The sequence below is a fragment of the Bubalus kerabau genome, chromosome 3 (assembly GCF_029407905.1).
Source record: "Bubalus kerabau isolate K-KA32 ecotype Philippines breed swamp buffalo chromosome 3, PCC_UOA_SB_1v2, whole genome shotgun sequence".
In the NCBI taxonomy this organism is placed as follows: Eukaryota; Metazoa; Chordata; class Mammalia; order Artiodactyla; family Bovidae; genus Bubalus; species Bubalus kerabau.
The window spans coordinates 25,031,174-25,058,723 of NC_073626.1; the positions used below are offsets into that span (position 1 = coordinate 25,031,174).

General features: G+C 48.4%; 4 protein-coding genes and 1 long non-coding RNA gene across 8 annotated transcripts; 3 read left to right on the forward strand and 2 right to left on the reverse strand.

Annotated features, from left to right (window-relative positions):
* Positions 1–662: 662 nt before the first annotated feature.
* Positions 663–5,859, reverse strand: LSM2 (LSM2 homolog, U6 small nuclear RNA and mRNA degradation associated). The gene is made up of 5 exons (XM_055571125.1): positions 5,410–5,859; positions 4,744–4,811; positions 1,415–1,445; positions 1,243–1,302; positions 663–1,133 (listed from the first exon to the last, which is right to left on the reverse strand). The coding sequence occupies exons 1-5, from the start codon at positions 5,857–5,859 to the stop codon at positions 1,008–1,010; spliced, it is 735 nt and encodes a 244-aa protein (XP_055427100.1). The 3' UTR covers positions 663–1,007.
* HSPA1L (heat shock protein family A (Hsp70) member 1 like) lies at positions 1,085–11,182 on the reverse strand. 4 transcript variants are annotated; one of them, XM_055571121.1, is made up of 5 exons: positions 11,068–11,182; positions 7,082–9,120; positions 1,415–1,445; positions 1,243–1,302; positions 1,085–1,133 (listed from the first exon to the last, which is right to left on the reverse strand). In XM_055571121.1, exon 2 carries the CDS (start codon positions 9,105–9,107, stop codon positions 7,182–7,184), a length of 1,926 nt encoding a protein of 641 aa, XP_055427096.1. In that variant the 5' UTR covers positions 9,108–9,120; positions 11,068–11,182; the 3' UTR covers positions 1,085–1,133; positions 1,243–1,302; positions 1,415–1,445; positions 7,082–7,181. The 4 variants fall into 4 exon arrangements, with proteins under 4 accessions (XP_055427096.1, XP_055427098.1, XP_055427097.1 ...); XM_055571123.1 differs by having other exon boundaries at positions 11,086–11,176; XM_055571122.1 differs by lacking the exon at positions 11,068–11,182 and adding an exon at positions 10,801–10,988.
* Positions 11,183–11,306: 124 nt separating this feature from the next.
* Positions 11,307–13,738, forward strand: LOC129645751 (heat shock 70 kDa protein 1A). The gene has a single exon (XM_055571127.1). It carries the CDS (start codon positions 11,519–11,521, stop codon positions 13,442–13,444), a length of 1,926 nt encoding a protein of 641 aa, XP_055427102.1. The 5' UTR covers positions 11,307–11,518; the 3' UTR covers positions 13,445–13,738.
* A 3,082-nt stretch (positions 13,739–16,820) lies between these two features.
* Positions 16,821–17,532, forward strand: LOC129645752 (uncharacterized). Its single transcript, XR_008711482.1, has 2 exons — positions 16,821–17,247; positions 17,345–17,532. It is a non-coding gene; the product is annotated as an uncharacterized LOC129645752 (long non-coding RNA).
* Positions 17,533–22,396: 4,864 nt separating this feature from the next.
* On the forward strand, positions 22,397–24,866 carry HSPA1B (heat shock protein family A (Hsp70) member 1B). Its single transcript, XM_055571129.1, has one exon. It carries the CDS (start codon positions 22,609–22,611, stop codon positions 24,532–24,534), a length of 1,926 nt encoding a protein of 641 aa, XP_055427104.1. The 5' UTR covers positions 22,397–22,608; the 3' UTR covers positions 24,535–24,866.
* Positions 24,867–27,550: the final 2,684 nt, after the last annotated feature.

The window sequence follows — 27,550 nt, forward strand, 5'->3', positions numbered from 1 at the left end:
CCGTCAGGCGCCGCCGCGGACACCCCGCGCGGGTCCTCGGCCGGGAGGGAGGGCGGCGCCGAGCGGACAGCCGGGGAAGCGGCTGGGAGAGCCCTACCCGATGCAGACGGCGCCCGGGACCGGGGTCCATTCGACCTAAGGCCCCGGCGTGCAGGTTCCCCGCCTCCTAACCTCCCGTGCCTCACTTCCTCCGCTGTGGGAAGAGGGAGTCACGCTGGAAAGCCTCTAAGGTCCCCTCATGCTGAGAACTCTTATCTGTAGCGGGAACTCTTATTTGCTAACTGCGTTGTGTTCAATGCCAGCAACTCTCCACAGCAAAAATTGTCATTTGTTTATATTTATCTACAATAGATATCGGGGGAATGTGTACTGATTTGGGGGGCTTGAGGAAAAAATCAAACGCACTTTTGCTGTCTCATTAACTTTCATATTAATGGAAGGACAGCAAGCACTGTAGATACACTATAAGACTATGTTGGGTAGGCGAATGTTCAGAAAACACGGCATAGTCCAGTTGGGGTAATGCTATGGTTTATACCAGGAGAGTAGTAGCGGATAATGCTGGGGTAATTGAGAGTAACAGGGCTTGGACGAATTAAACGCGCCTTTCCCGCCCACTCTCCAGCCCCCTTCCCAAAGTGCACACAGAACCATAACTCGAATTTGCTTCATAAATTTTATTCCCGATGCGGGATAGATTCCTTCCCTCCCCACAATAAATCACGTGCCACCCTGGAGAGATTTGACAGATTCTCCCACCACCTCCAGGGAAGAAGTGAGAAAGGCAGGTGCTGGAGACAGGGAAGGCTTCTCAGTTCCTCAGCCTACTCAACAGAGGACAGCCGTTCTCCATTATTAGCCCTCATCCACATTCTTTAAAAAAAAAAAAAAAGCTTTTGCTATCAAAAAAACAAACAACACCTCAAGAAGTATGGGAGGGAAGCCTCCGGGGCTGGGAAATGATGTTGAGGGTCACCAATGGAAGGAGGGGAAGGGAGGAGGAACTATCATTGCTTCTGCTGCAAGGCCTCCTTCCTTGCTGCATCTTGTAGCAACTGTGTGTCGACTTCATCTGCTGGCAACTGCACATAGCGAACCACTGAGCCACGGATGAAGCAGTTCTTCACTGATAACTAGACAAAGATAGGCAAATGTGAAAACATCCTTAAAAAATGCCCTCTATCCAGCCAGGGACCCCGTGCTTTCTTTGAGAGGCGTTCCTCTTCTCTATCCACAACTCACCATGTGAGGGTATTTCTCAGGGTCTGTGACACTGATGTCAGTTAGTTTGATGTTGAGATACTAAGAAAAGATAAACACCATCATTAAAACTAGAGACAAGATGAAAGTACCCAGCTCTCAAGCTCTCCCGTATCCTTCCCCAAGACCCCATTCAGGGCCCTTATAATCTCACCTGATCCACAGAATGGAGGGTTCCACAGATGCTGTTATGGGCAGAGAGAGGGTAAAATCAAATTAATTTATACCAAAGTCAACACAGAGGTGACTTCAGGGGATAAGAACATGGTTGGGGGAAGTAAAGGACTTGAAGAAACCAGAAAAGGTACAACCAGAAAGGGGCATGACTAAGCTCTGGAGTAGGAAAGAAAGTGCTTTCAGAGCAGTGTGTTATTTTAGACCTCACATCTCTTCTCCCTAAACCAACTCACTCTTGTAGCTGCCATCAAACAACTGTTATGTGCCAGACCTGTATTCTCCATAGTATTTGTAATCTTTACAGCCATTTCATTAGGTAGCTATTATGAAACATCCAGGGGCCCAGAAACATTTTGTAACTTGGCCAAGTTTAGAACAAGGACTTTGATCCAGGCCTGTCTGACCCCCCAAATCATCAGTTCTTTTCAAATACTACTGCTTTGGAACCAGAGCCCCATATGTAATGTATATAAATTAACAAACTAGCAGTGTTCTTGATGATGTAGGCACAAGGGATGTCCTCTCCCTCAATCCATGAGCCCCCTGCAATGTTAAAGAGGAATGCTATCTAAATACCAGTGCTTCAAGCCAGACTCTCTCCCAATCCTTTAATTTCTGCCAATGGTTTCAACACTCTCACAACCTCAAACCCTGTAAATCGAGGACCCTTCATGTCCTACAAATCCCCATTGTTTGCTGATGTCTAACATTTCTGCAATTTCTATAATTCTCTTTGACAAACCAAGGTCTAATGACTTCACAGTTCAATCCACGCTAGCCTCCAGCCTGGCTGCCTTCATCCTAACCATCCTGCATGTCACTGCCAGATTCTAAGTTCCTTAGAACCTGTTTCTCAAACACTAATGTGCGCACAAAGATTCCAAGAATCTATGACAAAAGGGGAAACATAAGCTAGTGTAGTATGTGTATAGTGTGGTAAAGGTTGTCAATAGTTTTTTCTGTAAGAATAACTGCTCTTTAATTGCTTTTGCATTTAAAAATTGTTAATAAATAGTTTTTAAAACATCCTTATCTTGCCAAAATTCAAGTTGTCGGTTCTCTGTTGGACCCTAGTTTTTGTAAAATTCTAAGTATTTGAAATCCAGTGTCAGACCAACTGCCTCAGTGGTGATTTCACCATATTCTTGGATGCTAAAAAAAAAAACCAACCCTTTGATGGTGCCCTATCACCTACTGCAGCTGTGGAATAACTTTCAGGAATGGCATAAAGTGGTAACTTTTCTTCAGTCCCTTTAGAATGAGATACTTGGCAGAAAAGTGGTCTGACACCCAGCATGAGAGAAAGAGCACTTCTCCCAACCCAATGGATTACCTTCGAATCTTTTAAGTTCTTGCTTTAGGGTCTAAGGCTATAACAACAGTTATTCTTGCCATTTGCAAAACCCAGGAAGAAAAAAAGAGGAAAATAAAAAGTCATCTTACAGAAGTGATGAAAGTAGTTGTGGTTTCCACACTTGTCTCTCTACATGGACCCAATTTATATGCCATCAATATCATATGCATTGCGGGTACCATAGATCAGAAATCTCTGACCTAAAAGGCAAATAAATCCCTTGCTTCACCATTCCACCATGTCAATGTTTCCCCCACTAAGAAGTTACCTCACATAGAAATGTAGAAGAAACTGCTGGGGAGAGAATACATTGACTCAAACTTTCTAAAGGACAGTCAGGTAGTATGTTTTGATATTTAAAATGTACATTTCATTCAAAGGATTCTTTTTTTCTTCGAATGAAATGAGATGTATACAAAGATTTATGCTTGAGGATGTTCAGGGCAAAATCACTTGTAAAAACGAAGAACTGGGAACAGCCTAAGTGTCCAGCAGCAAGGTTTTGTTTAAATCAGTTCTAGCCAGCTTAGAAAAATGCCATTCAGACATTAACAACGTTAAACATCAACTTTATTGACATGGAAAATACCCACAACATACTGTTAAGTGAAAAGCAAGTTTCACAACTGCATAGAGACTACGACCCTGTTTTTAATTTACAAAGGGGTGAAGTGAAAGTTTCTCAGTTATGTCTGACTCTTTGCGACCCCATGGACTATAAGGTCTGTGGAATTCTCCAGGCCAGAATACCGGAGTGGGTAGCCTTTCCCTTCTCCAGGGGATCTTCCCAACCCAGGGATCAAACCCGGGTTTCCTGCATTGCAGGCGGATTCTTTACCAGCTGAGCCACAAGGGAAGCCCAAGAATACTAGAGTGGGTAGCCTATCCCTGCTCCAGTGGATCTTCCTGACCCAGGAATTGAACCAGGGTCTCCTGCATTCCAGGTGGATTCTTTACCAACTGAGCTATCAGGGAAGCCCATTAAAAACATATGAGGGGGGAGGTGGGGGGGGGGGCAGATAATGGAATTTAAGTAAGTTCTGGTTTTGTCTTTTACTAGTTGTGTAGACCTAACAATTAATTAACCAAGTTTCTTAACCTATCCAACCTTCAGTTTCCTCATGTGTAAAAGAGCAACAATAGTGTATGCCATGTAGAGATGTTCTGAAAATAAAATGAGTTAAACAATTTATTCAGGCCTGTGTTAGACATTAGGTACACAGTGGTAAGCTTAAACATGGTCTTGGCCCTGTAGGAAAGACGGTTCCTAAACAGTTAATACATTTCTATGAAATCACAATTTGAGAAGCACCCACCAGCAAGGAAAAAGACTTTGTAACAGAAGGGTGTACTTGGCTAGAACCAGGAAAGTCCAGGGATATAGCGTTTAATCCAAGTCCTGAGAGATGATTAGAAGCTAATGATACAAGGGGACAGAGGATGTAAAACAGTACAGACAGAAGGAGCTGCACTGGTCTCCTGTGTATCTTTTATATTTTCAACAAAAGCGAGATTATGCCACATATACAGTACTGCAATCGCTTTTCCTATTGGTATCTCATTTCTATGTAACAGCTATATTATATGGAAATACCACAATCGAACTCATTCCCTATTTATGGCTATTTCCCCCCAACTTGTGACTATTACACACACACACACAAATCTACCAACATCTTTCTACATACATCGTTACTTGTGGAACTGATACTTCGATTTCTAGAAGTTGGGTCTGCCCTGTCTTCTCTCTGGTACTTACTACTTATATATTTCTTTATATTGTTTTCCAATACATGATACAACTCCCCAGCTAATCTGTAAATTTAAGGCACAAGTCATTTCTTCCTTTTGTATCTCTCCCACCTTGCCTAGTGCTCAAATACTCAAGTTAAACAGGTTCCAGGGAGCTTGGCACATCCACCCCCTACAAACTTGTGGGAACAAGTACCTACCTCAGGTCATTCTTGAGTTCCACGACCACATCCTTGCCGACAAGGGACTTGAAAAAGGAATAGAAGAGCTATTGGGCGAGAGGGGGAAAACCATCATATGGGAAGGGACATAGTAAAGAGGTGTGAATCCCTGCCAGTATTACCAAACACTGGTATTGGGATCCCGCCACATCTCTGGCAGTTCTCTAAACTTCACAAGAAGGAATACTTCACAGTAATACACAGGAAGGAATACTCGAATGAACAGCTGCAGCCCTGACGATGATGCACACTACGAGCCCCTGACATAAAGCCCGAGTCATCTGCCCTGCACACGTCTGGTCTGTCTCAATGGACTCTCTCTCCTGGGGTCCTGCCCACTCCTCCTAGAGAACTGTAGAAAGTATTCCACCCGCTCCTTCTCGCAGCCTGGTTTCCGTCAGGGAAATGCTCCTTGAGGTCTACAGTCCCTGCTGACTCTCTCATAGGGGGTAAAAAAATTCCATTTGCTTCCAAGTCTCTTCTCAAAGAAGTTGAGGTGCAGAAACCAATAATGGAGGGAAAAATCTAGGGCCCAACGCCAGCCCAGAGGAACAAAGCCTACAAAGGGACGCCCACCCCGCCCCCAACCGTCCCAACCGCCCGCGCTCCCCAAGGGCAGCCCCCTTGTGACGTCACGGTACCTACCATGGTGCTTGCTCTCCGCCGGACCGGGAAGGCGCGGGCCGGGTGCCGTGGGCCGGAGGCCTGGCGGGAATTGGATCGCGAGCCCGCGCGTGGGGCGGGGTGGGGTCGCGCAGGCGCAGCGGGGTGGCACAGCGGAGAGCTCCGAGTGATGGAGGAGAGCGAACGGCTGGCCTGCGGCTCAGGGGGAGCCGGCCGGGTACAACTGACGAAAAAGCCAAAGCCGGGAGAGGGGCGGGGCTTCCCGCCTTCCGACTTCCTCCCGGAGTGGCGAGCGCCCACCGCGCAGGCGCAGGCCCCAACTGCGCCCAGAGGGTCGAAAAGGCTTGGCTCACCGCCTCTTAGGTTTTTATTCCTTTCTATGACAATAAATTCACTTCCAGCCCGATTTGCTCTTACCCTAAAGACACTTCCTATTGCAGACTGACTGCCGGGGAGCTTGTGAAAATCCATGATGATTTGTACACTTTTCTCTGCAAGCTACCCTTGGGTAACAACAGCAACAACAAAAAAAGATCAAGAGCCTGTACGCCAGCAAATCTTGATTTTATCAAAGGTTCCCAATAAACACATTACTCTCAGTCCACATGTCTTTTATACTTTGCCTACGGCTGTCCTGTAAAGCACTGAGTAAAACAGAACACACTGGATCGGGGATAAAAATACCCATTCTAATATTTCACTTCCAAATATTTCCCTCTCAAACACAAAGGGACACAAATGCAGTAAATGCAGTTACACATACTTATATCATGTTCCCCCAGGCTTGATAAGTATGCGAAATTATGACACAATAGGGGAAGGTATTTTTTAAGGAATAAGCTCATCATAGGTTCTTCATTTCTCTTCTTGCATAAAAGTACACATTTGTTAGGAAGTTTTTTAAGAAATATATTCAGCAAGTAAAGGACTGTAATATTGAGTGCCCAGGGGCTGGGGCTGGATCTCCTAGGCCCCACCTATGAGTGACATCAGGACATGAAGCAGAAGTTCCGGTCCTTGCCCCAACTCCCCAGCTTAACCTTAAACACCTAAATCAGTCAATCATTTAAAAGCGGTCTCTAAATTAGCAGCTACTCTAACTGGGGAGAAGACAATGACAACCCACTCCAATACTCTTGCCTGGAAAATCCCATGGATGGAGGAGCCTGGTAGGCTGCCGTCCATGGGGTCGCACAGAGTCCGGCCCGACTGAAGCGACTTAGCAGTAGCAGCAGCAGCAGCACTCTAACTGGGGCTAAAGGTTAAAGGTGCCTGATAATCAAAAATTTTTTTCCTTCTTCAATCAGCTCATGAAAATTCAAATACTTCGCCCTTACCAGCTTAATCATTCACAATTAGCTCACAAACAGACCACACGTGGTCACTCCACACACTCTCCCTTTCCCTACTTTACAAGATACACTCATAGTCTAAAAATACCACAAGTAATTTGCTTTAGGAACAAATTTACTGAGGGACAAATAACCATCCACACAGGAAAAAGGAAGTTGGGAAGGCTGGAAATAAATAACAGACATTCAAATTCTTCAAATGGTTCTGAGAGGTGCCTAGTTTTCCTAAGAGTCTCATTCCAGAGTCAGAAATTTGTTGGAATGTGTCAGAAAATTACTGGAGTGTGAAAAGATGATATATGAGACTCCTCCATCAAAATCCAAAAGGGATGATCACTTACATTCAGGTCCAGTCAATTCAGGAATCATAACCATGTTTGAAGATGAGGGCAACAAAATTCATCTTAGAGGCACCCTAGAACCGTCCAGCTCCACGTAAGATTAATCTACTTCTTCAATTGTGGGGCCTGTTGCAGCCCTTCCAGGTGTATACCCTGTTCCACAGGAAGGCCCAGTGCATCCTCCCTGATAGAGTTTTGTGATGATTGGGTTACACACTTGCTCCAATTCCTTTCTCTTATGATCAAACTCATCTTTCTCAGCCAGTTGATTGGCCTCCAGCCACGAAAGGACCTCATTGCATTTACTCAGTATTTTCTTTTTATCAGACTCACTAATCTTGCCCTGTAGGCCTTCATCACTCACAGCACTCTTCATATTAAAAGCATAGGATTCTAAGGCATTTTTTGCAGCAATTTTCTCTCTCTGGACCTCATCCTCAGCTTTGTATTTTTCAGCATCCAGAACCATGCGCTCGATCTCTTCCTTGCTCAGCCGGCCCTTGTCATTGGTAATGGTGATCTTGTTGGCCTTGCCCGTGCTCTTGTCCATAGCTGTTACATTGAGAATACCATTGGCATCGATGTCAAAGGTCACCTCAATCTGGGGCACTCCCCTGGGTGCAGGAGGGATTCCAGTCAGATCAAAGCGCCCCAGCAGGTTGTTGTCCCGAGTCATGGCCCTCTCGCCCTCATACACCTGGATCAGCACGCCCGGCTGATTGTCTGAGTAGGTGGTGAAAATCTGTGTCTGCTTCGTGGGGATGGTGGAGTTGCGCTTGATTAGTACAGTCATGACTCCCCCTGCAGTCTCCAACCCTAAAGACAGGGGAGACACGTCCAACAAAAGCAGGTCCTGTACCTTTTCAGACTTATCCCCTATCAAAATGGCTGCCTGAACTGCAGCCCCATAGGCAACTGCCTCATCGGGGTTGATGCTCTTGTTGAGATCACGACCATTAAAGTAGTCCTGCAACAGCCTCTGAACCTTAGGGATTCGAGTAGAGCCCCCTACTAAGACAATGTCATGGATTTTAGCTTTATCCATCTTGGCATCCCGAAGAGCCTTCTCCACAGGCTCCAGGGTGCCCCTAAACAGGTCTGCACACAACTCTTCAAACCGGGCTCTGGTGATGGATGTGTAGAAGTCAATGCCTTCATAAAGTGAGTCAATTTCCAAGTTGGCCTGGGTGCTAGATGACAGGGTCCTCTTGGCCCTTTCGCAGGCAGTGCGCAACCGCCTCACAGCCCGCTTGTTCTGGCTGATGTCCTTCTTATGTTTCCTCTTGAACTCTTCCACAAAGTGGCTCACAAGCCTGTTGTCAAAATCCTCTCCACCCAAGTGGGTGTCCCCAGCTGTGGCCTTAACCTCAAAAATCCCATCATCTATGGTCAGGACAGACACATCAAATGTGCCTCCACCCAGATCAAAGATCAAGACATGTCGCTCTCCCTGACCTGCTTTATCTAAGCCATAGGCAATGGCAGCAGCAGTGGGTTCATTGATAATTCTTAGCACATTGAGACCTGCGATAACACCTGCATCCTTGGTGGCCTGGCGTTGAGAGTCATTGAAGTAGGCTGGCACAGTGATCACAGCATTGGTGACAGTGTAGCCCAAAAAAGCCTCAGCAGTCTCCTTCATCTTAGTTAGTACCATAGAAGAGATTTCCTCAGGATAAAAAGCTTTCTTTTCCCCTTTGTAGGACACCATTACCTTGGGCTTGCCTCCTTCATTGATCACTTGGAAAGGCCAAAGTTTCATATCTGATTGCACGACAGGATCATTAAATTTTCTGCCTATCAGACGTTTGGCATCAAAGACAGTGTTCTGGGGATTCATGGCTACCTGGTTCTTGGCTGCATCGCCGATGAGCCGCTCAGTATCGGTGAAGGCCACATAGCTGGGGGTGGTGCGGTTGCCCTGGTCGTTGGCGATGATCTCCACCTTACCGTGCTGGAACACCCCTACGCAGGAGTAGGTGGTGCCCAGGTCGATGCCGATGGCTGTTCCCTTAGCCGCAGCCATGGTTTTCCTAGGCCTGTGGGAAAACAATGAGATAAAAGTTTTTAGTGAGAAAATTTTTTTATTTTCTTTAAATTTTTATTTTTAACTGTGGTAAAACACACACAACATAAAATTTACCCTTTTAACCAATTTTTGGCATACAATTCAGAAGTAAGTCCACTCACATTGTTGGTCAACGAATGTCCAGAATTTTTATCTTGCAAAACAAATTTTATACCCATTAAACAACTCATTTCCCCTCTTCTCCCAACCCTTGGACCACCACTAGTCTACTTTTTTTTTTTTTTTGGCCTACTTTTTGTCTCTCAGAATTTGACTCTTCTAAGTACGTCACATGAGTGAAATTATACACTATTTTTCTTTTTGTGACTGGCTTACCTACCATAATATCTTAAAAATTCATCTACTTTACAGCATATGTCATAATTTCTTGCATCTTTATGCCTGAATAACTTTTTCTGTATGTATATACCACATTTGTTTATTCATTCTTTCTGTGGCACTTAAGTGGTTTCCATTTTATGGCTATTATGAATAATCCTGCCATATAATCCCTGTACAAATATCTCTTCCAAACAAGTTTTTTGGACAAGATAGAAAAACTCCTAGCTAACAGGAATGAAGAGGGAGGGCAGTGGCATATTGATTTCAATTCCTCACAGGGCCTGACTCCACTGTCCTGTGTCTGTGATAGCTTACTCCTTGAAGGAAAGTTATGACCAACCTAGATAGCATATTCAAAAGCAGAGACATTACTTTGCCAACAAAGGTCCGTCTAGTCAAGGCCATGGTTTTTCCTGTGGTCATGTATGGATTTGAGAGTTGGACTGTGAAGGCAGCTGAGCGCAGAAGAATTGATGCTTTTGAACTGTGGTGTTGGAGAAGACTCTTGAGAGTCCCTTGGACTGCAAGGAGATCCAACCAGTCCATTCTGAAGGAGATCAGCCCTGGGATTTCTTTGGAAGGAATGATGCTAAAGCTGAAACTCCAGTACTTTGGCCACCTCATGCAAAGAGTTGACTCACTGGAAAAGACTCTGATGCTGGGAGGGAATTGGGGGCAGGAGGAGAAGGGGACGAGAGAGGATGAGATGGCTGGATGGCATCACTGACTCGATGGACATGGGTCTGAGTGAACTCTGGGAGTTAGTGATGGACAGGGAGGGAGGCCTGGCATGCTGCCATTCATGGGGTCGCTAAGAGTAGGACACGACTGAGTGACTGAACTGAACTGAATATGGTACAAATCTGCTGAACTAATTATTTTAAGTTCTAGTCTCCTCAAGAGACATCACTCTCCACAGGTGTGTTTAGCAACCCTGTCGGTCGTCTTTTACCCTCTATTAGAGATTGTTGAGATTTCGGCCAGTCTGAAGAATGCCGCTAAGAACCCAATCAAGCCCTCATGAGTTTTCTCAGGTAAGGTGGTGCTCTCTAAGACTTTCTCCAATCTTCTCAAAAACAGAACTCCTGTTATCTGGAGACAATAACCTACCAGCTCCTTCACTTTTTTTGGTAGCTCTAAGCAATTCCAGCCACGTTTGCGGCCCTTAAAGGATGCCCCTTCCCTGACTAGCCGATGCACCCATACCTATATTTAAACAAACTAGAGAAGTTTCCAATACCTCCTCAAACCAGGATCTACTAGTCTTGCCTATTCCCAGCCCATTCCAGTCACAGCACTTGTGACTCACCTAGTGTCCCGCCGCCTTCGATCCAGTTTGATACGGTTCGGATGGGGAGCCCCTATAACTTGGGGCTCCTTCAATGGCCAAACTGCGCAGGCGGTGTCCCCCCACCCCCCACCCGCCCCGCCCTACGACTCTGAGCTGGGTCCAGACCTAGCATCCTAATTCTCTACTAGCCCGTGAGGTCAGAGTCAGCACCTCCATTGTAACGCGACTAGAGCAGGGCGGCGTCAACACCACCGCCCCAAGTCCCGACCCACCAGCCCCTCCTACCTCTTCCCCTCCCATTACCCCTTTCAGAGACAGTGCCAGCCAGCAAGTCCCAGAAGAGTCTGGAGAGTTCTGGGAGGAGTGGCATCCAGGGCGCCGATTGGTCCCAGAAAGCCAGGGGGCAGGACTTGAGGCGAAACCCCTGGAATATTCCCGACCTGGCAGCCCCACGGAGCTCGGTCATTGGCTGACGAGGGAAAAGGCGGGGCTTGATGAAGAATTATAAACACAGAGCCGCCTGAGGAGAAACAGCAGCCTGGAGAGAGCTGATAAAACTTGCGGCTTAGTCCGTGAGAACAGCTTCCGCAGACCCGCTATCTCCAAGGACCACCCCGAGCGGCACCAGAGCGTTCAGTTTTCGGGTTCCGAAAAGCCCGAGCTTCACGTCGTTGATCCTCTCGGCCGTTTTCAGGTTTGAAGCTCATCTCGGAGCCGAATAAGGCAGGGCACCGGCATGGCGAAAAACATGGCTATCGGCATCGACCTGGGCACCACCTACTCCTGCGTAGGGGTGTTCCAGCACGGCAAGGTGGAGATCATCGCCAACGACCAGGGCAACCGCACCACCCCCAGCTACGTGGCCTTCACCGATACCGAGCGGCTCATCGGCGATGCGGCCAAGAACCAGGTGGCGCTGAACCCGCAGAACACGGTGTTCGACGCGAAGCGGCTGATCGGCCGCAAGTTCGGCGACCCGGTGGTGCAGTCGGACATGAAGCACTGGCCTTTCCGCGTGATCAACGACGGAGACAAGCCTAAGGTGCAGGTGAGCTACAAGGGGGAGACCAAGGCGTTCTACCCGGAGGAGATCTCGTCGATGGTGCTGACCAAGATGAAGGAGATCGCGGAGGCGTACCTGGGCCACCCGGTGACCAACGCGGTGATCACCGTGCCGGCCTACTTCAACGACTCGCAGCGGCAGGCCACCAAGGACGCGGGGGTGATCGCGGGGCTGAACGTGCTGAGGATCATCAACGAGCCCACGGCCGCCGCCATCGCCTACGGCCTGGACAGGACGGGCAAGGGGGAGCGCAACGTGCTCATCTTTGATCTGGGCGGGGGCACGTTCGACGTGTCCATCCTGACGATCGACGACGGCATCTTCGAGGTGAAGGCCACGGCCGGGGACACGCACCTGGGCGGGGAGGACTTCGACAACAGGCTGGTGAACCACTTCGTGGAGGAGTTCAAGAGGAAGCACAAGAAGGACATCAGCCAGAACAAGCGGGCCGTGAGGCGGCTGCGCACTGCGTGCGAGCGGGCCAAGAGGACCTTGTCGTCCAGCACCCAGGCCAGCCTGGAGATCGACTCCCTGTTCGAGGGCATCGACTTCTACACGTCCATCACCAGGGCGCGGTTCGAGGAGCTGTGCTCCGACCTGTTCCGGAGCACCCTGGAGCCCGTGGAGAAGGCTCTACGCGACGCCAAGCTGGACAAGGCGCAGATCCACGACCTGGTCCTGGTGGGGGGCTCCACCCGCATCCCCAAGGTGCAGAAGCTGCTGCAGGACTTCTTCAACGGGCGCGACCTCAACAAGAGCATCAACCCCGACGAGGCGGTGGCGTACGGGGCGGCGGTGCAGGCGGCCATCCTGATGGGGGACAAGTCGGAGAACGTGCAGGACCTGCTGCTGCTGGACGTGGCTCCCCTGTCGCTGGGACTGGAGACGGCCGGAGGCGTGATGACCGCCCTGATCAAGCGCAACTCCACCATCCCCACGAAGCAGACGCAGATCTTCACCACCTACTCGGACAACCAGCCGGGCGTGCTGATCCAGGTGTACGAGGGCGAGAGGGCCATGACGCGGGACAACAACCTGCTGGGGCGCTTCGAGCTGAGCGGCATCCCGCCGGCCCCGCGGGGGGTGCCCCAGATCGAGGTGACCTTCGACATCGACGCCAATGGCATCCTGAACGTCACGGCCACGGACAAGAGCACGGGCAAGGCCAACAAGATCACCATCACCAACGACAAGGGCCGGCTGAGCAAGGAGGAGATCGAGCGCATGGTGCAGGAGGCGGAAAAGTACAAGGCAGAGGACGAGGTCCAGCGCGAGAGGGTGTCTGCCAAGAACGCGCTGGAGTCTTACGCCTTCAACATGAAGAGCGCAGTGGAAGATGAGGGGCTGAAGGGCAAGATCAGCGAGGCGGACAAGAAGAAGGTGCTGGACAAGTGCCAGGAGGTGATTTCCTGGCTGGATGCCAACACCTTGGCGGAGAAGGACGAGTTTGAGCACAAGAGGAAGGAGCTGGAGCAGGTGTGTAACCCCATCATCAGCAGACTGTACCAGGGGGCGGGCGGCCCCGGGGCTGGCGGCTTCGGGGCTCAGGCCCCTAAAGGGGGCTCTGGGTCTGGCCCCACCATTGAGGAGGTGGATTAGGAATCCTTCCCTGGATTGCTCATGTTTGTTATGGAGACTGTTGGGATCCAAGGCTTTGCATTGCCTTATATATCTGCCTTTCATCAGCCATCAGCTATGCAAGCTGTTAGAGATGTTGAACTGTCCCTTTTGTGAAATTAGGAACTCTTTTTTCCAGAGTCTTAAGTATAGAGCTGAATGTATAGTGCCATCTTTTGTCAATTTCTTTTTGTAGTATTCATGCCAAACTCAAGCTATTTTTTTCCACCCGTTTCTCACTGTTTACTTCCAAGTAAATAAACTCAAATAATTCGAGTGATGTTTGGTTCTGTGTTTTTATTTTGAAGTTAGAAGGATCTGTAGAGGTTGTCTGTTTTACAGTGTACAAAAATGAACTGCAATTGGCCTCTTAGATAAGGTCAGGGATCAAGAAAAGAAGAATATAGCATTATGACACATTTTTTTTAGGCAAATAGTATCCTTGGGAAACATAAAGCTGCTCATTTGAATGGTTGTGTTTGTGAATCCAGAAAATGTTAAGGGCTACTGGCATGGTAGCCTCAAGGTTGGGCCAGAGGTCCATACTTTACGAGTGAACTCAAAAGGAGCCTGTGAGTGCGAGTATTCCTGGAGAAGCAGGCAAATAAGAGGCAGTTAGATTGGAAAGTCATGGGTGCTGCTGCTTGTAAGTACAGGTGATACCTTAGAGCCTTGTTACTTAATCTGGATTCAGCATGAAAGAGAAGGTGAGTCCTAAATTGGCACTGAGGAAATGTGAATTCTAGTACTGGCTTGCCTAATTATGCATGATTGCGTTAGCCACTGTGATCCTCAAGTCTCACAGTTTAAAATGGAAGGGTTTGGCCTGATGCTAAAGTTTAATTTCTTAAAAGAATGCTGAGCTAAAAATGCTGCGTTTCCAGTACTGGTTACCTACATTTTAAGTATCCCAGTGAGTACCTTAGAGAGGTGTCACTGTTTCATGCCTCAGCAGGAGGACGGACCCCGAGTATTTCAGTGCGCTTACCTACCAGGTACTGTACCAGGGGCCTTTTAAATGTTTATTAATTCCCATTCCACCATACTGAGTATAGGCAGTGTTTGGCTTCCACAGGTGGACGTATGTGGAGACTTAAAAGTCACTGGCTTAAATTTATTTCAAGGTTAAAAAAACGGGTTCAGGGAAGATGTTGAACCTGGATTCCAACTGAGGTTTTATTTTTTGCTCTGCTGCCCACAGGGCTTTGTGCATGTCTGGTTCTGGGTTATGGGTCTACCCTAGGTTTCACAATCAGTAATATTTCTGCTTTGACTCTGTATAATCCTAAACAACTATGTCAGATAATACGGTTAATGCTAGAGGTTTAATACTGGTTAATTTAGAAGAGTGATTGAAAAAACCTGCAGCACTGTACCAGGAAGCCTTAACCACAGGCTTCCTTCCCCTGGAGATACTTCTTGTTCTAACTGTTGCTAGCATTCTGGGAAGAGTCCCCTCCACAGCCTGTTTGTGGGAAAAGGCCTGGCACAAGCCTCACGACTTGGGGAGTGAGCCCCTTTAAAAGTCAATTGTATCTGGGGATTACAGAGATTTTGGAACCAGGTGGAAGTGGTGATTGCACAAACTGGGCTAGGTACCACTAAATTGTACACTTTAAAATGGTTTATGTGAATTCACCAAAAGTAGTTTTTTAAAAATTGTGTCACCATTCTGGAAAAACACTTTGTGAGTGTGTGTATCTCAAGGCCCACCAAATCTTTCACTAAATACTTGCATTAGAAGAAACTCTAATATTAATGGTAATAACATGTAGAGGTAGACCTGTCCCTGTAAGTTTGGAAATGGAAATCTAAGAGATGCTTAGACTTGCAGGCCAGCATACAAACACAGCTTTAATCCTCAGGGTAGGTGAACTGTAGCACGGTGGACTGGAGCCACAGTGTGAGTCACCCTTCATGGGGATATGCGGTTGGAACAAGACCTCTACCCCCACAGAACTGCAGTACCATCTGTGACTGTCATCTGCAGATAATACAATAACTCTTCAAGCAGCCACACTACTTTAGGGGGAGGTGGCAAGGGATGGGGAGGGTGGGTGGAGATTGGGAAAGACCTAACAAACACCTTTGATAAGAGAGATTAGGGAAATCTCCAGAAATTAATTTGGAGAAAATGAGTTCCTATGGCTAAACCAGTTAAGATTATCAGGGTGTTTTATTAGGAAGTCAATATATGATGTTACTGCACAGTCCCTTGCACAGACTACTTTGAAAATAATCACCTTCAACATGAAGCTGAGGGACAAAGAGAATGCAAAGTCATTCCTGGAGAAAGTGATTGCGGTAGCAACAGGAACTCTGGGGCGGGGGGGGGGGGGGGGTGCATCAAGGAAAAATAATGGTCGATCAAAAAGCATTTTAAAAATCTAACACCTTCCCTAATTCCAATCTCACCTACTTCCCTATGCCACTCCTCAAAAATTAGATGGTTATGGTAATGTGACTGATTTTAAATCCAAGATATTACGTTATTAACACATAGTTACTCCTTGTGTTTAACTGGATTCTGTCATTAAAAATGAAAAGGATACCAAAGCAATAACATAATTGTGAGAGAAGTGCACAGAAGCATGGGCTTTCAGTTAAAATAAATGGTTTTCAGGTGAAAAGGCAACACTGGCGATTTCTGAGGGGGTGAGCCTCAAAGTAGGAATAAGAAAGGGCACTGTCATCCTTCTTTATTCCAACTGATCACCTTAAATCCATCCCCGAGGGTCACCCGCAAAGTATCCAGTGCAGTTCAGTAGGATATAGCAACCCTATCAGTCCTCTCCTAACTCCAGCTCACGTAGAGACGTTAAGGGGTCAGGTATCGCAGCGAATTTGGGATGCCGAGCCAACCTGCCCCACCCCACGGGCGCCAGTACCGCCCAGCAGGAAATCGGAGGAAAGGGCACGGCGGGGAAGGAGGGAGGGCACACAGGAAATACAGGGTAAGGGGGCGGGGGAGTCCGGAAGATCAAAATCACCCCAGAGGATCTTCCACCTTTTTACCCGTACAGACTTCCCCAGGAGAACCAAGGACTAGATTCGGGAGATGGGGCGGCGACAGAGAGAAGACAGCAAGCTCCCAGCTGTAGCCAATCCCTGCCCAGGGCTGCGGCGCACCCGCCTCGGGCGGTGGGGACCTTCTCGCTTCTGGCAACCCCAATCCATCCGATTTACTTGTGTCAGTTACAAACCTGTCCAGTGTTTTCACCCAACATATTAGCGAGTTTGAGGGAAACTCTAAAGGTCTCTCCTTTACCGACTCCTTTAATCCCATTTTGAAAAAGACAACCGAGGAACGCCGGCACCGGCCAGGCAACTCCGCGGCCAGCCCCGCCGTCAGGCCCCGCCCCGCTCTATCGGGGTCTTACTCGCTCTGGCTTCTTGCCCCCGTTTCGGGCTGTGTCAGGAACTTTCTGGAGCTCTCTGGGCTCAGAGGCGGGGCCTGGCTCGTAGGAACACTCTTCAACAAACAAACTGCCCCACCCAAGTCTCCCTTCCCCGCCCGTCGCCCCCTGCCCCGCCGCCACCCTAGGACTTCAAGCTTAGTCACGGCTCTACATTTAGCTTCCAGAAGATTCTTGCCAGCCTAGCCCTAGTAACGGGGCTCCCCCTCCCTTCCTCTGTTAACAACCGACCAGTCTGTGATAACGGGAAGGGGAGACGGTCCTGGGAGAAGCTGGAAGGGCTGGAAAGGTGGAAGTGTGGGTGTTGCGGGGGGAAGCGGCGGAGCTGGGGTGCATAGATAGGCGTGAGTCAGAAGCAACAGCCTGGAGGTGAGTCTCCGCAGGTCACACACCCCCATGGTGCACGTAGAGCCCTGGCATTCACTCTTTGCTGTCGTCCATGGTTATTTCTATTCTTCTTTTATAGAGCGTGGAACGATAGGGTTTATGTGCCAGCATTGAGAGGAGTCCAAAGTAGAAAGTATGCCGACATGTTAGTTCATCGCCGGTTCCGTAATTACCTGTCTGGGTGATCTGGCCAAGCCACGAAACCTCTGAACCTTTGTGCTCATCTTTGAAAACAGAAAGGTTTGGCTGAAGGACTCTGCCTAAAAATCTTAAGATAGTTTTTATGGTAAACCGAAAGTATTACTATCATAGTCCTGGTAGTAATCCCCAACCTTGTAAGCACCTCAGTAAGAAATGATTAAGAGATGAGACTCGAGAGAGTGTTACTCCAATAAAAGAATGAAGGGCACAAACTTTTGAGTACTACTCTGTCACAGGCACTGAACTAGTCTTTTAAATATTGTCTTTGTAATCCTTGATGGTATCATACTATGAAATAAATATTCTAATTTATACAATTTGTGTAATTTAGTTCATTTACAAGTACTTCATTGTTAAGAAAGAAAAACAGCTTCAACAAGGAGATAGAGTCCAGATACAAACCCAGGTCTTCCCTTTCCCAGTTTTTTCCACCATGCTGCTGGAAATTAGCAGAGTTCCCAGGCCTTTGCCAGACTTCCTTGGTGGATCAGACGGTGAAGAATCTGCCCACAGTGCAAGAGACCTGGGTTCTATCCCTGAGTAGAGAAGATCCCCTGGAGAAGGGAATGGCGACCCACTCCAGTGTTCTTGTGTGGAAAATCCCATGGGCAGAGGAGCCTGGCCGTCTACAGTCCACGGGGTCACAAAGGAGTCGGACATGACTGGGTGACTAACACTGTCAGGCCTTTGCCCTTTGAAGGTTACAAATGCCTGGCTCAGGGCTCGCCTGGTGGCTCATCGGTAAAGAATCCGCCTGCCAATGCAGGAGACACAGGTTCTATTCCTGATCCAGGAAGATTCCCACATGTCCTCGTGCCAAGGAGCAGCTAAGCCTGTGTGCCACAACTATTGAGCACGTACAGCCCATTCTCTGAAACGAGAAGCCACCACAATGAGAAGCCTGTTCACCCCCAACTCAACTAGAGAGTAGCCTCTGCTCACCACAACTAGAGAAAATCCTCTGTAGCAGCAGAGATCTAGCACAGCCAAAAATAAAATGAAAAAAATGCCTGGCTCTAGGTGTCACATTGTTCTCTTTTGCTTGTCTGAAAAACCTAGAATTATACTGTCTTTTAAAAACAAATAGACTTGAGAAAAACCATACTGGATGAAAAACTGTAGGAAAAAGGAGCGAGAACAAAAAAAGATCCTGCAACTTCAGGGTGAGGACGGCTCCCCCCGCCCCACCCACTTCCTGCCCTTGGCACTTAGCATTCTTGGCAATCTCTCTCCCATCCCCAACCCTTAAATTTTACCCTGTCACCCCGTCAGGCTTGGGCAACCTTAATCTTGATTCTTCCAAACACTAAACCCGGTTAAAAAAACTAATTCCAAAATGCATCAAATAAAGTTGTGAAAAATCTCATGGGATTCTTAAAATCTCCTTGCTGCTGCTGCTAAGTCGCTTCAGTCGTGTCCAATTCTGTGCAACCCCATAGACCGAAGCCCATGAGGCTACCCGATCCCTGGGAGTCTCCAGGCAAGAACACTGGAGTGGGTTGCCATTTCCTTCTCCAATGCATGAAAGTGAAAAGTGAAAGTGAAAGACGCTCAGTCGAGTCTGACTCTTAGCGACCCCATGGAATTGCAGCCTACCAGGCTCCTCCGTCCATGGGATTTTCCAGGCAAGAACACTGGAGTGGGTTGCCATTGCCTTCTAGAGTTACACTATTACACTCATTGATCATATATCGAACCATACATTTGATCAACTGCTTCCAGTCTAGTCATCATTTCTGTTGAAGGCTCATATACTTGGTAATGCAAGAAATAATAATCTTGTGAAATAAGCAAAATACAGATGGTATAGTTAATAACATTAGTGGAATTAAAAGTAAATATTTTAGCCATGAGCCTCCCACACCAGTTTTCTTTTAAAGATTGTCAAGACTAGGGAATGAGTCACTTAGAGCAGAAATCTGATTTTTCATGTGGTTCAAATGTGTTACATTAAAGGATTTATCAGGTACAAAAATACAGCATTCAGTTTGAATTATAGCACAGATATCTCCCTGAGATGCTGTGTCAAGGGTCTTTGCAGTTGTGTAGCACTGCCTTTCTCATCATAGAGATCTCAGAATTCAATAGGCTAATAGCCCGATTATTATCATTTAAAGCTTATGAAAGTTGTCAAGGCTTAGATATGGTCAATTACATCCTCCAACCCCATTGAAGGCATGCGTGCGCGCGCGCGCGCGCACACACACACACACACACACACACACACACACTCGCTGCTAAATGCTCATACACCAAATCTCCTTAGGCACCAATTAAACCTGTACCTGAGTTCCTGCCTTGGGAAGTGTCCAGTGTGAAAGGAAAACAAAATTCAAGAGACTCTCCTCATAGGAAATGGAAAAGAAATACGGATATTTAGGTTTCCGGGTCATCCACAGAGAGAGACAACGCAAAGCGTAGGTTAATACAGTGTGTAGCTGACTGCTTGATTCATGAAAAACAGCATTTTCAAGTGGCTCCCCCACTCCTCCACCCCAGCAACAGCAAGATTTGAGGCCCTATCACCTGTCTCCCTGTCCAGCAGTGGAGACAATGATGCCCTTTGCTTCAAGCCAATAGAGGAAGAGAACTGCAAATTTTGGAGAGGAGAGCGAATCCAGAATTCCTGTTGGTAGCAGCTGATGGGGAAGAAGGCAATGGCAACCCACTCCAGTGTTCTTGCCTGGAGAATCCCAGGGACGGGGGAGCCTGATAGGCTGCTGTCTCTGGGGTCGCACAGTCGGACACGACTGAAGCTACTTAGCAGTAGCAGCAGCAGCTAATGGTGAGGAAGAGAGGGGAGGGGGGATGAGGTTAAGGACTTCTCTGGAGGTGAACACTTCTCTGGAAGTGTTCACAAACTGGGTGGCTAAGATGGAAGTTTGGGGAATCCCCTTTCAGATACTGCATAAGGAGATGGAAAATTCCTGAAGTTTAACCAGTTTGACTAGATTAAGGAGGTGATTCATTGGAGAGCCACACCTGAATGTAAAAAAAGTTATCACCTACCTGCACAGTGAAAGATAAAAATATTGCTTTAAGAAATCTGTATATCTGATTAAGCTGAACAAATTATAAAATAAACTGAATACCCTCAGATTTCAGGAAGAGGTGTTTGATGAATGGCTGTGCGCGCACGCGTGTGTATGTGTGTGTATGTGTGTAAACGTCAGTTAAGCAAAAGTGTTCAAAGCGAGATTTCCTCCCTTTATCAGAAATTGCCTCCTCAGGTACTTCTCTGGTGGTCCAGAAGGGCTAAGACTCTGTGGAGGAGAATGCAGGCGGCCTGGGTTCGATCTCTGGTCAAGAAAATAGATCCCACATGCTACAACTAAGATTGACCATGCTGCAACTAAGGCTTAGCTATTAATTTTAAAACAACAACAAAACCCCACAACTGCCTCCTCCCACTTGTGCTGTTATGTTTTCTATGCTCAAGACATGTGGATACAGTAATGAGTCTATTTCATAGGTTGTGAATCCCCTCTACTACGGCTTTAATGTCCCTCACATTTTCACTTTAGGTGCCTAATAAGGGATCTTGCATTGCCCATAAAGGAAGAAAAAACAAAAACCAAAATAAATTACCAAATGTGACTGTATTTAAAACAGGAAGGAGGCTAACAACAGAAAGCTGAAATCTAGGATAAAAAGTTAAATGGACGAATTAAGTACACAGCAAACAACCTGAACTTTTATTAGAGGAAATAGAACCTAGGTCCTGCCAACCTTTCTCACCTTCCAGCATCATTCCAGACTGTTTACAATGGGCCACCCGCCAACCAACTATATAGCATGCTCTTCAAACACGACTGAACGCTCCCCCACCCCCACCCTCGCAGGCTCACCACCACACCACATTTACTTAAAAGTAGTGGACAGCCTAGGAGCCGCAAATGACAAGGCAGAAGACCGAATTCGGGACTCAGGTTAATCCAGGCACCACTGATCATCCGAGGCTGAACCAGGAATTTAAAAGGCACAGAGGAGGGGAGGGGGGCGTCCGCACCTGGGGCTGGGAAAGATAAGGAATCCGGAGAAGCCCAAAAGACAGCTAAATATCTATGGAAAATATTTTCTTTCTCAAGCCCAGTCCAGCCCGAGGCGAAAGGGAGCGGCTCTGGGCGGGGACAGGGGCGCTGTGGCTCCCGCCCTGCCCTTCCCACGCTCCCCCGACCGAGCAGGTCCCTTCTAAGGCGTTGGGAACCTTCTACAATCTAAAAACCATATACCTAATTGATTTTCTTCTGAAAATTAAAATTTCCCCGCCCATCTGAATACGGCTAAAGAGGAGCCAAAACTTAAACAGCTTCAACTCTCTCCTTTTCCTTCCCATTTTAAAAATAAGATGGGAAAAGCGCCGCGGATGACCAAGGCATTTCTCGGACAGCCCGGCCGCTCGGCGAGCCAGCCCAAACGTGGCTGCTTCCATCAGCGTTAGCCTCCGATCACTCTCCTTGGTCCACAGATAGCCAACCCTCTTCGAGAAGCTCGGGAACTTTCTGTATTTTGGCTGTCCCGGCAGTCGTGTAGCCCTTAATTCTACTTTAAACCACCAAACTAATTTGAGCCCCGAGAGCCTTTCACCGCCCTACAATTAATTATAAGCCCAGGGCTGATCCTTCCAGTCGACTCCAAACTACTTGGCTGGCTGGTCGCCAGGAAACCAGAGACTGAGTGGGTGGACCTTCCCAGCCCCTCTCCCCCTCTCCTTAGGACTCCTGTTTCCTCCAGCGAATCCTAGAAGAGTCTGGAGAGTTCTGGGAGGAGAGGCATCCAGGGCGCCGATTGGTTCCAGAAAGCCAGGGGGCAGGACTTGAGGCGAAACCCCTGGAATATTCCCGACCTGGCAGCCCCACTGAGATCGGTCATTGGCTGACGAGGGAAAAGGCGGGGCTTGATGAAGAATTATAAACACAGAGCCGCCTGAGGAGAAACAGCAGCCTGGAGAGAGCTGATAAAACTTGCCGTTTAGGCCGTGAGAACAGCTTCCGCAGACCCGCTATCTCCAAGGACCACCCCGAGCGGCACCAGCGCGTTCAGTTTTCGGGTTCCGAAAAGCCCGAGCTTCTCGTCGCGGATCCTCTCGACCGATTTCAGGTTTGAAGCTCATCTCGGAGCCGAATAAGGCAGGGCACCGGCATGGCGAAAAACACGGCTATCGGCATCGACCTGGGCACCACCTACTCCTGCGTAGGGGTGTTCCAGCACGGCAAGGTGGAGATCATCGCCAACGACCAGGGCAACCGCACCACCCCCAGCTACGTGGCCTTCACCGATACCGAGCGGCTCATCGGCGATGCGGCCAAGAACCAGGTGGCGCTGAACCCGCAGAACACGGTGTTCGACGCGAAGCGGCTGATCGGCCGCAAGTTCGGCGACCCGGTGGTGCAGTCGGACATGAAGCACTGGCCTTTCCGCGTGATCAACGACGGAGACAAGCCTAAGGTGCAGGTGAGCTACAAGGGGGAGACCAAGGCGTTCTACCCGGAGGAGATCTCGTCGATGGTGCTGACCAAGATGAAGGAGATCGCGGAGGCGTACCTGGGCCACCCGGTGACCAACGCGGTGATCACCGTGCCGGCCTACTTCAACGACTCGCAGCGGCAGGCCACCAAGGACGCGGGGGTGATCGCGGGGCTGAACGTGCTGAGGATCATCAACGAGCCCACGGCCGCCGCCATCGCCTACGGCCTGGACAGGACGGGCAAGGGGGAGCGCAACGTGCTCATCTTTGATCTGGGCGGGGGCACGTTCGACGTGTCCATCCTGACGATCGACGACGGCATCTTCGAGGTGAAGGCCACGGCCGGGGACACGCACCTGGGCGGGGAGGACTTCGACAACAGGCTGGTGAACCACTTCGTGGAGGAGTTCAAGAGGAAGCACAAGAAGGACATCAGCCAGAACAAGCGGGCCGTGAGGCGGCTGCGCACTGCGTGCGAGCGGGCCAAGAGGACCTTGTCGTCCAGCACCCAGGCCAGCCTGGAGATCGACTCCCTGTTCGAGGGCATCGACTTCTACACGTCCATCACCAGGGCGCGGTTCGAGGAGCTGTGCTCCGACCTGTTCCGGAGCACCCTGGAGCCCGTGGAGAAGGCTCTACGCGACGCCAAGCTGGACAAGGCGCAGATCCACGACCTGGTCCTGGTGGGGGGCTCCACCCGCATCCCCAAGGTGCAGAAGCTGCTGCAGGACTTCTTCAACGGGCGCGACCTCAACAAGAGCATCAACCCCGACGAGGCGGTGGCGTACGGGGCGGCGGTGCAGGCGGCCATCCTGATGGGGGACAAGTCGGAGAACGTGCAGGACCTGCTGCTGCTGGACGTGGCTCCCCTGTCGCTGGGACTGGAGACGGCCGGAGGCGTGATGACCGCCCTGATCAAGCGCAACTCCACCATCCCCACGAAGCAGACGCAGATCTTCACCACCTACTCGGACAACCAGCCGGGCGTGCTGATCCAGGTGTACGAGGGCGAGAGGGCCATGACGCGGGACAACAACCTGCTGGGGCGCTTCGAGCTGAGCGGCATCCCGCCGGCCCCGCGGGGGGTGCCCCAGATCGAGGTGACCTTCGACATCGACGCCAATGGCATCCTGAACGTCACGGCCACGGACAAGAGCACGGGCAAGGCCAACAAGATCACCATCACCAACGACAAGGGCCGGCTGAGCAAGGAGGAGATCGAGCGCATGGTGCAGGAGGCGGAAAAGTACAAGGCAGAGGACGAGGTCCAGCGCGAGAGGGTGTCTGCCAAGAACGCGCTGGAGTCTTACGCCTTCAACATGAAGAGCGCCGTGGAGGATGAGGGGCTGAAGGGCAAGATCAGCGAAGCGGACAAGAAGAAGGTGCTGGACAAGTGCCAGGAGGTGATTTCCTGGCTGGATGCCAACACCTTGGCGGAGAAGGACGAGTTTGAGCACAAGAGGAAGGAGCTGGAGCAGGTGTGTAACCCCATCATCAGCAGACTGTACCAGGGGGCGGGCGGCCCCGGGGCTGGCGGCTTCGGGGCTCAGGCCCCTAAAGGGGGCTCTGGGTCTGGCCCCACCATTGAGGAGGTGGATTAGGGGCCTTACTTTTTGTCTGTTTGTAGTAGACCTATGGACTTGGGTCTTGCCCTATATTTTACTCCTGTGATATGTCAGTTTGTTCTATGATAAGGTTGTAACCTTTAACTAGCTTGTTTTTGTTATTTCTATATGTTATAATGAGTGTGTTCACCAGAATGTTTGCATTTCATGCAAGTTGGTAATAAGGATGGCTTTCCGTGGTTTTTGTTTTTGTTTGTTTCAAGTGAGTCAACACTGCCACCCTGTGTCCTGTGTTTTGCTTTGTAAACACACCAAAAGTCATAGAATTAAAAATTTGTATACTTAAGGAATAAAAAGAAAATGATAAATGCGGATTGTTTATTTTTATTTGGGGAGGGATAATGGCTTCTTCGAGTGTCTGAATTCTACAGACCATGGAAGGGCAGTACTTGTGGAGTCATATATGTTAGGAGCCATGGCTATAGCTATACTTGGTTGTGACTTTATTGTAGGTGGTAAATTATGTCCATAACAGAAAACAAATGCCAGGTGCCCCTTTTGATTTTGGTGGGGTTTGTTTTAAGGAAAGGTAGGGATGGGATTTGCAAAGGGTTTTGGGGAGGAGAAATTAGTGTGGGTTTAAAGGCAGTGTTGAGAGGTTTATGGTTCCTTCTTCTCTTGTACTCATTCTCTGCAGAGCTGTTCATATTTAACCTGTGAGTCTTCCAGTCTTATTTAAGTATAAGTAAATTTAGGGGTGGACAAAAGAGTAAAAATGAGGTGCAGTTTAAAACTCCCTTTTATAAATCCCACCTGGGTGATCTAGTGTAAATTACTTAGCCTCTTAGTTTTGGTTGTCTCCTTTTAAAATAAAGCATTTGTCTGAATTGCCTCACTTCCAAAGTTCTAGATCATCAGGAGCAGAAATGTGTTGTAGGCAAGCATTGGCTTCAGCTGTGGTCTTTGAAGCTGGAGTTTTCCAAGTGAGGGTTGTAGGGAAGTGAGAAACTGAGTTTGGGGGCAAGGCAATAAAGAGGGATACCAGGCACTGTACCTGGATCTTTGAGTCACCCAGTAGCCTCAATAATTCTCATCACACCATTCTCTACCCTAGGTATTCTGAAGCTTTTTTCAGAGGTTAGCATGTGGAGGTGGTCACTTAAGCTATCTAGGGCAAAACTAGGGAGAAACAAGTGATTTCGGGGCCAGGGTGTTTTTCCACTCTGCCTGAACACTGGGGTTGGTGTTGTACGGTTCCTGTCTGGCTTCAAGTGGTGATTTTACTCCAGTTTTAGGTAAAAGAGTCTGCCTTCAATGCAGGAGACCTGGGTTCGATCCCTGGGTTTGGAAGACCCCCTGGAGAAGGGAATGACAACCCACTTTAGTATTCTTGCCAGGAGAAATCACTGGAATGAGAAGCCTGGCGAGCTACAGTCCATGGAGTCACAAAGAGTCAGACAGGACTGAGTGACTAACACTTTTTCACTGACAGTAGCCTTTTTGTGCTTTTCACGGACAATCTGTAAACGATAGAAACTGAATGGCACATTTAATTATGAAAAAAAGGGAATAAAAGCTGTGCAGGGTAGAGCTTGGGAAATGGGTGTTCCTCCCACACAAGCCCTTCCCTAGGGGCTTCTTCTCACTGGAGCAGTTTAAAAGTCCTTAACACTTTGTTGCATTAATCATATCCAGACTCTCTTGCAGCCCTGACTGTAGCTCAACAGGCTTCTCTGTCCATTGGATTTTCCAGGCAAGAATACTGGAGTGGGTTGCCATTTCCTTCTCCAGGGGATCTTTTCCAATCCGGAGATCCAACCTGCATCTCCTGCATTGGTGGGTAGGTTCTTTACCACTGAGCCATCTGCGAAGCAACACTTTCTTTAGCCTGATTAGAATCTCAGCCTCTTTCCTTCCAAAAACTGAGCCTGCGAATACCAACTCCAGAATCACACAACTTAAAGTTTCATGTTGTGTATTTTTCCAATAAATCATTCCCCTCTGGGAAACCAAAACATTTTAGGAATGACAAAGTATGGGAAGCCTTGTTAAGGAAAAGTTTGTAAAGGTAAAAAAAAAAAAAGTATAGTCCTGGTTCCTGGGCCAATTCTCAAAGGCTGGTCTTACTAACAAGATATATGAACTATAATATGATGCTGTATGTTCTGACCATAACTTCATAATATGTGCAGTTTAACTGCTGCAGCAGCAGAAATTGGGGGCTTGCTTAAGTTTTTAAAAACTGAACCTGTCAGATAATAGAATAAATCTTTAAAAGTAAACCATCTTATTTTTGGCTGCTCAGAGGGGCATGCAGGATCTTAGTTCCCTGACCAGGGATTAAACCCTCACCCCATGCAGTGGAAGCATGGGAGTCTTAACCACTGAACTGCCAGGATAGTCCCTCAAATCTTTTAACTTCAAATCATTGGAGTTAGGGTTTGCCAATGTAGTGCTGCAGCTCTTTACCTAGTTTTTAATTAGTGACTTTCCATAGCTGTTATGTTCCATGGCACCCCACTCCAGTACTCTTGCCTGGAAAATCCCAGGGACGGAGGAGCCTGGTGGGCTGCAGTCCATGGGGTTGCGAAGAGTCAGAGTGACTGAGCAACTTCCCTTTCACTTTTCACTTTCATGAATTGGAGAAGGAAATGGCAACCCACTCCAGTGTTCTTGCCTGGAGAATCCCAGGGACGGGGGAGCCTGGTGGGCTGCGGTCTATGTGGTTACACAGAGTTGGACACGACTGAAGTGACTTAGCAACAACAAGCAACAAATGTAGTGATGTATTGAGACTATTTGGGAGGCTAAAGAAATACTCACACCGTGCCGCCCCCTCCCCCTGCCCCGGCTGTCCCCACAAGAGTCAGAGTCTTGGGAAGTAGGCCAAGGCATTGTAGAATTAAAGCCACCACGATGTTTCAGCCAAAGTTGAGAAAAACCACTGTACCAGAGGCTAGTCCTGATTATTTTTTAGAGGTATGGGGACAAGAGAGACGGAGGAGAGGAAGGTGTTAGTGCTTCCAGGAGCAGCAGCTGGTGGCAAGGGATT

Coding starts and splice junctions, on each gene's coding strand:
- LSM2 (XM_055571125.1), bottom strand. CDS start 5,859: ATGGATTTTCACAAGCTCCCCGGCAGTCAGTCTGCAATAGGAAGTGTC. Junction 1,446..4,743: donor GAACTCAAGAATGACCTGAG/GTAGGTACTTGT, acceptor TGCCCATAACAG/CATCTGTGGAACCCTCCATT. Junction 1,134..1,242: donor CTGAGAAATACCCTCACATG/GTGAGTTGTGGA, acceptor ATCTTTGTCTAG/TTATCAGTGAAGAACTGCTT.
- HSPA1L (XM_055571121.1), bottom strand. CDS start 9,107: ATGGCTGCGGCTAAGGGAACAGCCATCGGCATCGACCTGGGCACCACC.
- LOC129645751 (XM_055571127.1), top strand. CDS start 11,519: ATGGCGAAAAACATGGCTATCGGCATCGACCTGGGCACCACCTACTCC.
- HSPA1B (XM_055571129.1), top strand. CDS start 22,609: ATGGCGAAAAACACGGCTATCGGCATCGACCTGGGCACCACCTACTCC.